Consider the following 15,259-nt stretch of genomic DNA (forward strand, 5'->3'; position numbering starts at 1 on the left):
GCATTTAAGTATTCAAGTCTTAGATTCTTCTATTATCTATTGAAATCCACAATAATATTTAAAATATTAGTAAGCTTAATATATGTAAAATCATCATTTATTGGATACTTTCAGTTGGGAGGTGGCTGTCCTGAACCCTAACCCCTAAATTTCAACTTTTGAAAATATTAAAATAATTTTTGTATTTTTTTCCATTGTTGTTTTTAAAAGTATCTTTTTGATTCTTTAAAAAAAAGTGAAGTTTAAAAAAAAAATCTTATTTTATATTTTCTTTGTGTAGTTTCCAGCTATTTTTGTCACTGCCGAAACGGTGTATGTTTTATATTGGCCGAGACTGATTTGAACTAAACCCATACATTTATGATCAGGAAATATTCCTCTCTATCGCTACAAAGTGTGAGTAGATAGGTCTCTCTGAACAATCTGTGTGTAACTTTAAGGGATGTCACTACCGTACACCCTTTTCTGAAATGAAGCACACTTTTTTTGGGCGTTAATCCATAACATTTAGTTTGTATAAGTGTACCACTGTTCAGAACTGTGCTAGCTAGCCATGTGCTGATTAGCATCTTTGAGCTAGGTTCAAAAGTAACTAAAAACAGTCACGACCGAAACACATCATTATTGTTTCGTTAGTGACAAAAGGGAACACCTAATCCTCATATTTTAGTATGTTTTAGTATGAGTTCAAATTCTGTAATGTGATGTAGTTATGGATGCGTTGCACCCAACACTGTATAATAGCATCTCAATGATACTAAAATAACGCTGCTTGTAAGAGAGTATGAGCCGTGTCAATATCATGTGTTTTTATCATACATAGTGAGCAGTGATCAGCATCGACAGGACCAGAGATGTTGCTTTACTTTTTGGAAAATTGCGAACCGGTGATTTCCGCCGCTGGCGGATCAGATCACTGCTGTTACAAATCAAGCACCGCTTACTGTCTGTGTTCATTTCCTCAATCAGGTGTCATCAACTGGTGTGTTGGTCTCTCTGATGTGGATGAACTGAAGATTGTTCATTAGGATGAGAATGACAGCACTGCATACATGAGAAGCAAAGCTCTGTAAATCATGATTGATGCTGCCTTTCAGAAAGATCTGATCTTTCCGTACCTATTTTGCCTGTATGTCAGAAATAGCATGGAGCATCTGTTTACTGTCGGCGGTTCACATCCAGAGCAGATCCGAATGGGCTTTGTTTGCTTTTGCCTCGACACGGGGTGAATGTCATGCTTCATTTTTCAGCGTCTGTAGAAGCACAGTTTGAAGCTGTTTTTGCATGTCACTGCACTGCTTTTCTATTGGTTTTCTACAGCAAGTAAAACTGCACTAGATCTCACATCTTTTGCAGCTTCTGAAAATGCACCGATCAAGTTCAAATACATTGCAATTGTTTTAATTCCACTGCTCAAATAACATGTTTTGTGTGAATGGACCCTTCCATGATAACTGACAGTCAGTGTAGTGAAATGTTAAAATTAGTAAGATAACTACAATTAGTCATAAAATGTTCAAGCCAATGCTGTGCGTCAGAATATTTCAGAACTCAACTGACGTATATATCCACAGACTGGCAACTGAAAGTTGAGAAATACAGGCAGAGTCTGGTTCAAGGGTCACTGTTGAAACCCAGAGCAAAACATAATGTGCTTGGACTGTCAAACTAGGTCATTTTCACTACACATTTATCATGGTCAAAATAATTCATAAAGGTAATATTGCAATATCTGTATACATTTTGAAAAAAAAAGGTATTAGTCAAATTTATCTTTATAACTTTTAATGCAATCTAAACAACTTTGTTCTGGTGCACACAGATATTCTCACTTGTGTCCATCATTGTGTTTGTGTGGTGGCTCCTGTTCTTCTTTATAGTTTTCTTCTTTTGATCGCTTCCATTGTCCTCATTTGTAAGTCACTTTGGATAAAAGCGTCTGCTAAATGACTAAATGTAAATGTGTTTGCCACCTGCGGTGTTGGAGTGTGAACTAGCACTGGATTATTTACAGTATTGTGGTGTGTCTAGTATTAACACAATATCAATATTTAAAGTATGTACAGAAAAAAAAATATTATTGTAATTTAATAAAAATAATTTATTTCTGTGATGCGCAGCATCATTACTCCAGTGTTCAGTGTCACATGATCTTCAGAAATCATTCTAATATACTGATTTATTATCAGTGTTGGAAGCCGTTGTACTGCTTCTTTTTTTTTGGTACCCTTTTTTAGGATTCTCTGATTAATAAAAAGTTAAAAAAACAGCATTTATTTAAAACAGAAATTTTGTGTTACAATATACAATGCTATTCAAAAGTACATTTGTTCTTTCTTTTTTTTTTTAAGAAATTAATATTTTTATTCAGGAGGGATGTGTTAAATGAATAAAAAGTCATAGTAAAAACTTATATAGTTAGAAAAGATTTCTATTTTGAACAAATGCTGCTCTTTTTAACTTTGTATTCATCAAAGAATCAAAGAAAAAAGTAGCACATGTTCCAAAAAACTATGAAGCAGCACAACAGTTTCAGCACTCATAATAAATCAGTATATTAGATTGATTTCTGAAGATCATGTGACTGAAGACTGGAGTAATGATGCTGAAAATACAGCTGCGCATCACAGAAATAAATTCTATTTTAAAGTATATTAAAATAGGAAACCATTATTAGAAATTGCAATAAGATTTCACAATATTACAGTTTTTTCTGTATTTTTGATCAAATAAATACAGCCTTGATGAGCAGAAGAGACTCTTACTGAGAACATAAAAAATCTTACCGATCCCAAACTTTTGAGCGGCAGTGTATATTTACGAAAGTGAAATCCACTCACTTAACTGTTGGAGGCTCACAAAAAGTCACAAAACTGCATAGTTGCTTTCTGTTTTTTTAAATATCATGTTTATCGTCAGTTCCAGAATATTGTGACTCTATTACTATGTGTGTTATATGGACGACTTTGGCCTTTGCATCTCGCTGTTTTTCATCACTCTTTGATTATTAGCCTGATGCAAAAGCGGCAAACTCGAAACAAAAGGCCAGCTCTGTGAAAGAAACGCTCGGAAAGCACGTCTCTCCGCACTTCCTGCTGATGACTGTAATTATCTTAATAAGTTCACACAGCAATTTGCAAGCTGCGGCTGGCTTGACCAGAGTTCAGCACTCAGCGCTGCATATTTAATACATGTATCGGTGAGTCCACAAATGATGGGCTTGCTTCTGTCATCAGTTCCCACTGCATCACTCCGAAGGCCAGTGGTCACAGACTGCATAAATAACTAAAAATGATGATATTGATTTCAGTGAAGGATGAAAATGGTTCATGTGTCCAGAATGACTGGTTTGGCGGGTGAATAATGTGGGAATCAGTTGTGTTGAAGTCACTCTTGTGTTCTGTCTCCCGCAGGCGTTCACTGCACGCATGGCTTCAACCGCACCGGCTTTTTAATATGTGCCTACCTGGTGGAGAAAATGGACTGGAGGTTAGATAGCACACATGAGCACTCACCCAATCAGCACACATAGGCGGGCACAAAATAGACTTTCTTTTTTGCCCACCAGCCACACTAGATGGAAAATGCCAAGTCAAGTAAACCAAAAATGGCCCTCTTTGCACACACTATTCATTGCTTAAAATAGCACTTAATATAAAATAACTAAAGTATTCAACTGGCTAATTCATACCATTACCTTTATTAAAAAACAAGTCCATGAGACTTTAGTTTGTGCTGAAGTATTTCTGTGCAGCCTGCGAAGACTACATGATAGAAAGGTGCTTTCTTGCAGTTATTTTTATTTTTCTTAAACTGTCTTTTATCTCATCACATTTAATTCAGACTGCTCACAAATTACATACAAATATAATTTCCATAAGGGATGATGAGCAAAATGACCTGCCACTACCTAAAAAGTAGATGTAAATTTCAACATGAATTCATGATATTATAAGTAATTATAATTTATACACAAGCATTGTTTTTTTTAAAGAAATCAATCATTTGGTAAGCATGCAATAAATTGATCAAAAGTGACAATAAATAAGTTTTTAATGTTACAAAAGATTTCTATTTCAGATGTATGATGGTTTCTACAAAAATATTGTGCAGCACAGCTGTTTTTATCATTGATAATAATCAGAAATGTTTCTTGAGCAGTAAATCAGTATATTATTATGATTTCTGAAGATCATGTGACACTGAAGACTGGAGTAATGATGCTGAAAATACAGCTGCGCATCACAGGAATAAATTACATTTTACAATATATTCATATAGAAAACAGTATTTTAAATAGTAATAATATTTCACAATGTAAATATTTTCTGTATTTTAATCAAATAAAAACAGCCTTAGTGAGCAGAAGATACTTCTTTCAAAAACTTTTGAAAATCAATAATAACAAATAATAATAAAAAAACATTTGAACAGTAGAGTACATATATCATATGGTTATTTTTCCTGGAAATCAACCCTAAATTGTTCTATGCATTATATAAGCGTATAGTAATGCCAGTTTTGTTGAAAGTCCAGTAAATTAAGTACTTTACAAATGAAAGTGGCATCATCTCATTTGATTTTCTGTTTCTGTTTGGACTGATGGACACAAATCGAAAATTATTCTTTACAAATAAATGCATCTGACATCAGTGCAGTAACAGCTCCACGTTATGCAACAAAATCTGTCAAAACAATAAAACTATAAAACAGATTGTTCTGACTCTGAATCAGATGAGCCATTGGAAGCTGCTGCTGCTCACATCAGTAACTGCTCATTAGCTGAATTATTTTAATGCAGCAAGTTGTGATATCACCGGTCAGCCATAAACAACCAACATGTCTGCACTGATTATAATGCATTGCAACTTGAAAAACAATCCGATCAATGAAGCTGTCTGCACTGAAAGTACCTGTCTGTGACACAGGAAACAGAGTAGGCTGTATTTTCAGCCCTGTTATAATACCAAAGTGTTTTTTTTTGCATCTTAACATTCATGAAACCTTTCCATTGGACAAAAAAGATTATTTGCAGTTGGAAAAAAGTTCTTTAGATTATTGAAATGTTCATCACCTTTTAAAGGGATCATTAACTGAGAGAACAAAATTGCCTTGATCTTTTGACATATAAGAGGTCATTGTACTGTAAAAACATCCTGTACGTTTCAGAACTCAAAACTTTCTTGTTAGTCTAAAAGCAGCTTATATTGAAGGCAGTCTGCCAAAACCACAGCTTGTGGAATGTTCTACTCTATGATGTAATAGTGTGGATAAGCCCCGCCTCCACAGAAGATCAGCGCCTGCTTTTACATCACTGTCTGTTTAGCCCCGCCCACCAATTCTACATCGCTGCCTGTTTAGCCCCACCTACCACCTCCACATCGCAGCCTATTTAGCCCCGCCCACCAATTCTACATCACTGCCTGTGTAGCCCCGCCCACCAATTCTACAGCACTGCCTGTTTAGCCCCGCCCACCACCTCCACATCGCAGCCTATTTAGCCCCACCCACCGATTCTACATCACTGCCTGTTTAGCCCTGCCCACCGATTCTACATCACTGCCTGTTTAGCCCCGCCCACCGATTCTACATCACTGCCCGTTTAGCCCCGGCCACCACCTCCACATCGCAGACTATTTAGCCCCGCCCACCGATTCTACATCACTGCCTGTTTAGCCCCGCCCACCGATTCTACATAATTGCCTGTTTAGCCCCACCCACCGATTCTACATCACTGCCCGTTTAGCCCTGGCCACCACCTCCACATCGCAGCCTATTTAGCCCCGCCCACCGATTCTACATCACTGCCTGTTTAGCCCCGCCCACCGATTCTACATAACTGCCTGTTTAGCCCCGCCCACCGATTTGAGCACATAGAAGGTAAATGACAAGAGCAAGAAACGCAGGTCTACGCAGAAACCAAGCGATAAACTTAATTTGATGAACTTTATTTTTGATGAAGTTCCAGCCCACTCGGTAAGAACGCGGAGCTTTGTTCACTTCATTTTACTGCGGGTTTGTTTACAAACAAGGCTCAATTTGACGCCGGATTTTCAGAACGATGCTCTGCTGACTATATTTGATCCGACAGTCATGTTAGCAACACAAGTGTGAGTAGCTGTTTTTATTACGTGGTCACTATTGCCTTGTCTGTTATTACAGATCGTTTGACATATGTATTGATTTATGCGTTTTTTAACTAAATCACAGCAGCATCCATCTGTGAGGAACGTACGCTGTCAAACATAAATGTGAATTATTTGCCCATCATTCTCTGTGGCAACACGATAATGCACAAAAAAAATACAAATACGTAAAACATCACATATTGTGTTGTTGTTCCAGTGATCAACTGTTCCCTGTCTTTGCCCATAAATGAAGAAAGGAATATCACAATCAAAATCACTCTATACAGCATAAAGAAGTGCCTTCTTTTTTCAGAAGAGATCAGAAAAACGCTGCTGACGTCTTTCACTTTGGAAGAAGTTAAAAGTCATTTCTAAGCCTCTGAGTCTCCAGCAGACTTCACTGTTGTAATCTATAAATGGAAAGGCTTGGAACAGTAGTAGGTCTTCCTCGGAGCCAGCTGCTGAAATTTCAATGAGAGCGCATTAAAAAAACATGCTTAGAAGTGAAGGCTTTCCGTCTATCACCTACGGTCAGTGTTCGTGATTGTACAGTCAGAGGGACATGGAGAAAATCCTGAGAGGAAAGCAGAGCAGAATATAAAACAGTGCTAGCCAATACTGACTGACATACTGTAACAACATTTTCAACTGATCGACATCCAAATTTGACTTTTTTCTTCTAATTTTCAACTAGAGAGGTCAATGAAACAGGATAAGGTTAATATCAAAACAGAAAAAAGTTGAAATGGCAGTTTCCATCAGTAGTACAGACTGGGTTTGGTACGTGGGTGTGAGTTCACAAATGCTGCTACGGTGAAGGCTTGGCTCATGAATATTAATTGGGTTACACAATGTTTGCTCTGTAGGCCTGCCTGATTAGCTGACAGTCAGGATTTGGAAAGAAGGCTTGGCACATGAATATTAATTTCTTGTGACCGGACTAGATGCTCTGGGAAGCTTGCTAACTGATCAATTAATATTCATGAACGAGGAAGCAGTCTGCCAGTCAAATAGCGATGCAAGTACTTGAAGGCTACATGCCACTGTTTTAAGTTAAATATTCAAACTAAGACTATATTACTAAAACAAATATGTATATTTAACTAAATTTTTATAAAATAAGGTTAATCATCAAAAAAAACATAATTTACATAAATTGTGTATCTTCATCATCAAAATAACAAAACAAGGCATTTAATGCTGCATTCTTTTGATTTTAGTGTTTCTTGTCAAACACTTAATTAGAATTAGTCAGAATTAGGTCATTCTATATACAGGTACATCTAAACAAAATTTGAATATCGTGAAAAAGGTCAATATTTTTTGTCACTCCTTTCAGAAAGTGAAACCCATATTATATAGATTCATCCCATATATTATATAGATTCATTACACATAGAGTGAACTATTTCAAGCCTTTATTTCTTGAAATTTTGATGATTATGGCTTACAGATAATGAAAACCCAAAATTCAGTGTCTCAGAAAATTAGAATATTATATAAGATCAATAAAAAGAGGACATTTTAAACAGAAATGTCAGGCTTCTGAAAAGTATGTTCATTTCTATGCACTCAATACTTGGTTGGGCCTCCTTTTGCTTTAATTACTGCCTCAATGCGGCGTGGCATGGAGGCAATCAGCCTGTGGCACTGCTCAGGTGTAATGGAAACCCAGGTTGCTTTAACAGCGGCCTTCAGGTCATCTGCATTGTTGGGTCTGGTGTCTCTCATCTTCCTCTTGACAATAGCCCATAGATTCTCTATGGGGATCAGGTCAGGCGAGTTTGCTGGCCAATCAAGCACAGTAACACCATTGTCATTGAACCAGCTTTTAGTACCTTTGGCAGTGTGGGCAGGTGCCCAGTCCTGCTGGAAAATGAAATCAGCATCTCCATAAAGCAGGTTAGCAGAAGGAAGCATGAAGTGCTCTAACATTTCCTGGTAGATTGCTGCGTTGACTGTGGACTTCAGAAAACACAGTGGACCAACACCAGCAGATGACATGGCAGCCCAAATCATCACTGACTGTGGAAACTTCACACTGGACTTCAAGCAACATGGATTCTGTGCCTCTCCAGTCTTCCTCCAGACTCTGGGACCTTGATTTCCAAATGAAAAGCAAAATTTACTTTCATCTGAAAAGAGGACTTTGGACCACTGAGCAATAGTCCAGTTCTTTTTCTCCACAGCCCAGGTAAGACGCTTCTGACGTTGTCTCTGGTTCAGAAGTAGCTTGGTAGCCCTTTTCTTGAAGACGTCTGAGTGTGGTTACTCTTGATGTGCTGACTCCAGCTTCAGTCAACTTTGCATTTAATATGCTTTGATACAGCACTCTGTAAACAGCCACACCTTTCAGTAATGACCCTCTGTGACTTACACTCTTTGTGGAGGGTGTCAATGATTGTCTTCTGGATCATTGCCAAGTCAGCAGTCTTCCCCATTATTGTGGTTTCAAAGAACAAGAGATACTGTAGAGATGGTCATTTATTGAAACTCAAATGTAAATATTCTAATATTTTGAGATACTGATTTTTGACTTTCATGAGCTGTAAGCTCTAATCATCAAAACTAAAACAAAAAAACTTTTCATATGTCTTACTTGACATGCAATGAATCTAAAATATATGAAAGTTTCACTTTTTGAAATAAGTTACAAGAAAAAATGAACTTTGTCACGGTATTCTAATGTTTTGAGATGTACCTGTAATGTACACAAAGTATTTTTTGACTATTCACTAATATAGTCTGCCCCAGTCATTGTATGCTTGTAAAATGCTGAAATATACAAGATAACTAAGCAGGTCACTCACAGTAGTACATGTGTTAGTGCTTGTATGACTACTCGTCATCCAAGTATATGAGAAGAGCAGTGTGACAGCCAGCAGGAGATGAAGCTGCTGCTGAGAGTGAAAAACAAAAGCTCACAAATCTCACAGTTTCACTTTCAATTTCAATTACAAATACTCTATTGTTCAAGAGCTTAAGGTCAGTAAGGTTTTTTTTTCTTTCTTTTTAAGAAATGAATACTGTTTATATATTTTACAAACAAAAATATAATTGAAATAGAAGCATACAAATAAACCCTGTTCTTCTGAATCTTTCATTTATCAAAGAATCCTAAAAAAAAAAAAAAAGTGCAAATGTGTTCCACATGAACATTGGGCAGCACAGCTGTTTTCAACAATGATAATAATTAGAAATGTTTCTTGAGCAGCAAATCAGCATATTAGAATGATTTCTGAATGATCGTGTGTAGGGCTGCCACTAACGACTATTTTTATTATCGATTAATCTATCGACTAATTTATCGATTAATCAATTAATCTAAACAATTAATTTCCCACAAAACAATCAACAATTTCACTTAAGAATATTTTATTAAACTATATTTTATTAAATCCAAATTGCTATTAAATCCTTTTTTTTTAAAGCAAACCTGCAACATAGAGTGTAAGAAGCAAGTGTCCATCTCATAGTCCAAATCACTGAAATCAAAGTTCAGTACTATAGTGTGAGTGACAACATATCCACGTGTTCTAGTCTATTAATAATAAAGTTATAATCAAAAAACACTTTTTTAAAGGAGTATTTACCAGAAATGTTATTTACCATTTCTTGGTTGACACGCATTTGTAACATCGCGTTGACATCGGGGGCAGTGCCTCTGGATTGGCAGACCGGGTGTAACGGAACTGGTCGGACACAGAAGGTAAGTTAAATCACACAGTGTTTATTAACGAAGTGAGAAGCACACAGGAGCAGTGAAGAGTCTTCAGACTTGGTGAGTATCAATCCGTGAGATTAACGTGAGGTGAATGTCACAGTAACAGTTCGTCTCTCTATCTTGACAGCTCCAGTAGAGCGGCAGCATCAGAGTGGCAGAGACGAACGAGCGTACGCCGCGAGGGTGCGAAACTTCAGGGCGTATTGATGAATAGTCATGTTACCCTGTCGAAGCTTATATAACTGTTCTCCAACCGAAGAATCACTTGGAGAGCTGCTAAACACCTCTTTGAAATGGGCGAGAAACTGGGCAAAAGAGTGCGTGGTGGGTCCTGCTTGACTTAGAATAGTCTCCGCCCATCTCAATGCGGGTCCTGTGAGCGATGTGATCATGAACGCTATCTTCGCCTGGTCGGTCAGGAACATCTGAGGATGTAAGTCAATTGTTAGAGTAAATTGTAGAAGGAAGCCATTGCACTCCTCGGGATCACCTGAATAGGGCGCTGGTCGGGCCATGGGACTGGCGTACATTACTGCCGAAGAAGTGGTGGTGGCGGAAGTGACGGGTGCGGTAACAGACACCGGTGGCGATGGTGAAGCCGGACGGGCTAATATCCTTTTCAAAGTGTCGACCAGTTCTTGAAATGGGTCGTTAACACTCATGGTGTAGCCGTCTGGTCCGATCTTCTGTAACGGAACTGGTCGGACACAGAAGGTAAGTTAAATCACACAGTGTTTATTAATGAAGTGAGAAGCACACAGGAGCAGTGAAGAGTCTTCAGACTTGGTGAGTATCAATCCGTGAGATTAACGTGAGGTGAATGTCACAGTAACAGTTCGTCTCTCTATCTTGACAGCTCCAGTAGAGCGGCAGCATCAGAGTGGCAGAGACGAACGAGCGTACACACAGGACACCAGGAACGGGAGAAGAGGATGACTGGAGGATGACAAGACAGAAGGTAAGTAATAACAGGTAAGTATTAACTAGTAGCTATACTCAGCTTCTAGATGAGCGGAGACGGTCCAGGTAGCAATCCCGAGATCGGACAACTGGTGACTCTGGTGACTGTGCTTAAATGTGGCTGGTGATAATGAGGTGCAGGTGATTAAAACTCAGGTGAAGTGGATCGGGGTAACTGGCTCTGGGAGGAGCCTGGTCCTTCTGTTACACCGGGGTGGTGGTCCCCCTCTTTAAGAAAGGGGATCGGAGGGTGTGTTCCAACTATAGGGGGATCACACTCCTCAGCCTCCCTGGGAAGGTTTATTCAGGGGTGCTGGAGAGGAGGGTTCGTCGGATAGTCAAATCTCGGATTCAGGAGGAGCAGTGTGGTTTTCGTCCTGGACGTGGAACGGTGGACCAGCTCTACACCCTTAGGAGGGTCCTGGAGTGTGCATGGGAGTTTGACCAACCAGTCTACATGTGTTTTGTGGATCTCGAAAAGGCATTCGACCGTGTCCCTCGGGAACTCTTTTGGGGAGTGCTCCGAGAGTATGGAGTGTCGGACACCTTGATAAGGGCTGTTCGCTCCCTGTACAACCGGTGCCAGAGCTTGGTCCGCATAGTCGGCAGTAAGTCGGACTCGTTCCCTGTGAGGGTTGGACTCCGCCTGGGCTGCCCTTTGTCACCGATTCTGTTCATAACTTTTATGGACAGAATTTCTAGATGCAGCCAGGGTGTTGAGGGGGTCCGGTTTGGTGACCTCAGGATCGGGTCCCTGCTATTTGCAGATGATGTGGTTCTGTTGGCTTCATCAGGCCGGGACCTTCAGCTCTCACTGGATCAGTTCGCAGCCGAATGTGAAGCGTCTGGGATGGGGGTCAACACCTCCAAATCCGAGACCATGGTCCTCAGCCGGAAAAGGATGGAGTGCTCACTCCGGGTCAGGGATGAGATCCTTCCCCAAGTGGAGGAGTTTAAGTATCTCGGGGTCTTGTTCACGAGTGAGGGAAGGAGCGGGAGATCGACAGATGGATTGGTGCGGCGTCAGCAGTGATGCGGGTGCTGCATCGATCTGTCGTGGTGAAGAAAGAGCTGAGCCGAAAGGCTAGGCTCTCGATTTACTGGTCGATCTACGTTCCCACGCTCACCTATGGTCACGAGCTGTGGGTAGTGACTGAAAGAATGAGATTGCGGATACAAGCTGCCGAAATGAGTTTCCTCCGTAGGGTGGCTGGACTCTCCTTTAGAGATAGGGTGAGAAGTTCAGTCATCCGGGAGGAGCTCAGAGTAGAGTCGCTGCTCCTCCGCATCGAGAGGAGCCAGATGAGGTGGCTCGGGCATCTGGCTAGGATGCCTCCTGGACGCCTCCCTGGGAAGAGACCTTGGGGAAGACCCAGGACACGTTGGAGAGACTATGTCTGTCGGCTGGCCTGGGAACGCCTTGGGATCCCCCTGGAAGAGCTGGACGAAATGGCCGGAGAGAGAGAAGTCTGGGTTTCCCTGCTTAGGCTGTTGCCCCCGCGACCCGATTCCGGATAAGCGGGAGATAATGGATGGATGGATGGTTATTTACCATGTAAATGTAAATGTGCAGTATTACTGAAAAAAAAAAAACCTTTTTTTTTATTTTTTATAAAATCAATTAATTGGAGATGCTTTTGATTATTAAAATATAATTGAACCATTAAAATGGAATCCAGAAAACAATGGAAAACAGAATTTGGTAAAGCTAAAACTGTGAAACTCAATTAATTAGACAGGCTTTTTGATTAATACAATTTAATTTAACCATTAAAGCAGAGCATAGAAAAATGAAAGTGGAAAAAACTGAATTTGGAAATAAAAGGGATTTCATAGGGCCCTATAATTATAATTCATTTTTTGTGGTAATAAAAATAGATGTAAGTGAACAATAGCCTTTAAAAATTACTTAAAGGAGACATATTATGTCCCTTTTTACAATATGTAATATAAGTCTCTGGTGTCCCCAGAATGTCTGAAGTTTCAGCTCAGAATACCCCACAGATCATTTATATCATTTTGAAAATACCTTATTTTGAGTGGAAGCAGAAACATGCTGTTTTTCGTGCCTGTCTCTTTAAATGCAAATGAGCTGCTGCTCCCCGCCCCCTTTTGCAGAATAGAGCTTGTACCTGCTAAAAAACCCATCTGTTTTGGTTCTGATTATCATGTTTATAATGGCGCACGTTGCGTTCCCAGATGAAGGTTATAATAAACCCAAACTCACAACAACATGCAGAGATGAGTTTGAGACGCTTCACATGTAAATGATAACAGTTTCTGTGGAGACGGACGTGCTTAACCTACACGCATGGAAATAAAGAGCATATACTGTGTTAGAACTGCATCGCATATAATCATTTAATTAAATCATAGCATTTGTGAATTCACAAGTATGCTTAATTATGATTTTTAAATGGGTTTAATATATCATGCAGCCTTGGAAAATAGTCTAATAATGTGTTTTATGGATTCTCATCTGTGAAACGCACCACTTCTGGTATTTTGCCAGTTAGTCGACACGAGCAAAATGAAGTCGAGGATTTTTAAAAATCGAATAGTTGAATAATGACCAAATGTTTTAAAATATTACAGTTTGTTTTTTCTGTCTCTTTGGGAAAACGAATGTAGCCTTGATGAAGAAGAGTCTTCTTTCAAATAATCTTACAAACCCCTAAACTTGCGATAGTGTGTATAAATATATCATCTTCTGTTATATATATATTTATTATATATTTTAGTAAAAAAGCTAGTTTTATCAGATGTGTGGAGGTTAGTATGTTAAGGTCTGGTTTCAGGCCTCAGGCTTCTCCTCCAATTGAGTCTTTATTGTGTTTGCAGTGCGTTAGGGATCACTGTGTCTGTTCGGACTTTCTCACTGGAGCCTGTGTGAAACTGAAAAGTGTTAGAATAAAATGGATTTGATTGGTTTTGAGTGCATCTCATCACAGCTCTGTTTTGATTGGGATTTTTGATTCTGAAAATATGCTAAATGCAAATAATAAAATACAACTAGTCTAACTGCAATGTTAGGATATAGCAAAATAAATCTTAAAATCATCCTCAAACATCATGAACAAAACTATGCAAAGAAAACATGATTTAGAATACATTAAACTAAATACAGGTTGGCTTTCTGCTATTTAGCCTCATGTCATATTAATGTAATGCATGGGAATAGTAACAGTGTTTGAGTTTCAGGACATTTTTATTTGACTGTTATATGGTAATCAGCAACGGTACTGTTTTGGGTGGCCACTGGATGCATATTTTGTTCTTGAAGCCAAAGCAGTTGATCTGTGTAACAGCCTGTAAGAGCACTTCATATGGAGTTACTCTTGAGTTTGTAAATCCTGTCTCCTCCACACCTGCTTTGGCTAATCGATACTTCATTACATCCAGCCAAGCATGCTAGAAAAGGCTGGGCTGTTTTACTGAGGAGAGGTTTTAATTGTTTTATTGTAAATCTTTCATTATTCTTTAGTTTTTATTTTGATAAAAATGTTGTTTGCGAAGACATACTGCTGTAGCTTAAAGAAATGCATCTGTCATTTTTAGGGTGGCTTAGCAAGGGCGTATTATATCATATTATATAAGTCAGAAGCAGATTCCTCCACTTTTGTAGTGAAGGCATGAATATAAACATGATATCTGGCAGCCCGTTTGCTGTTTATCTCATAATCACTGATGCATTAATAATGTTTATTCAGTAGACTTTGAGCTTTATTATAAGTGGGTGATTCTGCATGAGATGGCTAAAATCCAGCTGAGATTTAAGCACAATTCTCTCTCTGGGGTTTTTTTTGGGGGGCATTTTACTGTTTTTCTTCAATGAATTTAAGAGCTTACTGTTATTTATCACTGTATAAAAGTGCATATCTTTAAAATTTTATCTTGAATGTTTGATTTTTCTCGTACAAAATTTAAAGGAATTTTGTATTGTTTTAAATTAAATTATGTATAATTAACAATAACAAAAGTTGTATTTTCAGCATCAATACTCCAGTCTTCAGTGTCAGATGATCTTCAGAAATCACTCTAATATGATGATTTGCTGCTTAAGAAACATTTCTGATTATTATCAATGTTGAAAACAGTTGTGCTGCTTCATATTTTAGTGAAAAACGTGATACACTTTTTGGGATTGTAAAACAAAAATGGAATTTTTTGTATAAATTGTCACTTGATCAATTTAATGCATCCTTGCTGAATACAACTATTAATTTCATTCTGATCATCAGCTCAGCTCCAGCAATGGACTGTTCCAATTATACACTTTATGTATAGACACAGATATTTTTCACATAGCAATGAGAAGTGTTATACATGGACACGCGTGCGGTTTCCGTGCTGAATTAAAACTTTAATCAGGATAAAACCGTATATTAAAAGCTAACATAAGCAGTAGCATTTACAAATAACAGCGCATCTAAAAGTATGAGACAAC

The 15,259-nt window shown here is 38.6% G+C and overlaps 1 protein-coding gene across 1 annotated transcript in view; it reads left to right on the plus strand.

The window, feature by feature from the left end:
* LOC306879888 (mRNA-capping enzyme-like) overlaps positions 1 to 15,259 on the plus strand; it is a 143,071-nt gene that overhangs the window by 26,146 nt on the left and 101,666 nt on the right. Inside the window, exon 5 of the mRNA XM_079433117.1 lies at positions 3,414 to 3,489. Within this exon, the coding sequence (XP_079289243.1) occupies positions 3,414 to 3,489 (76 nt within the window). The remainder of the gene's footprint in view (positions 1 to 3,413; positions 3,490 to 15,259) is intronic.

Source organism: Barbus barbus (genome assembly GCF_936440315.1).
Source record: "Barbus barbus genome assembly, chromosome: 14".
Lineage (NCBI taxonomy): Eukaryota > Metazoa > Chordata > Actinopteri > Cypriniformes > Cyprinidae > Barbus > Barbus barbus.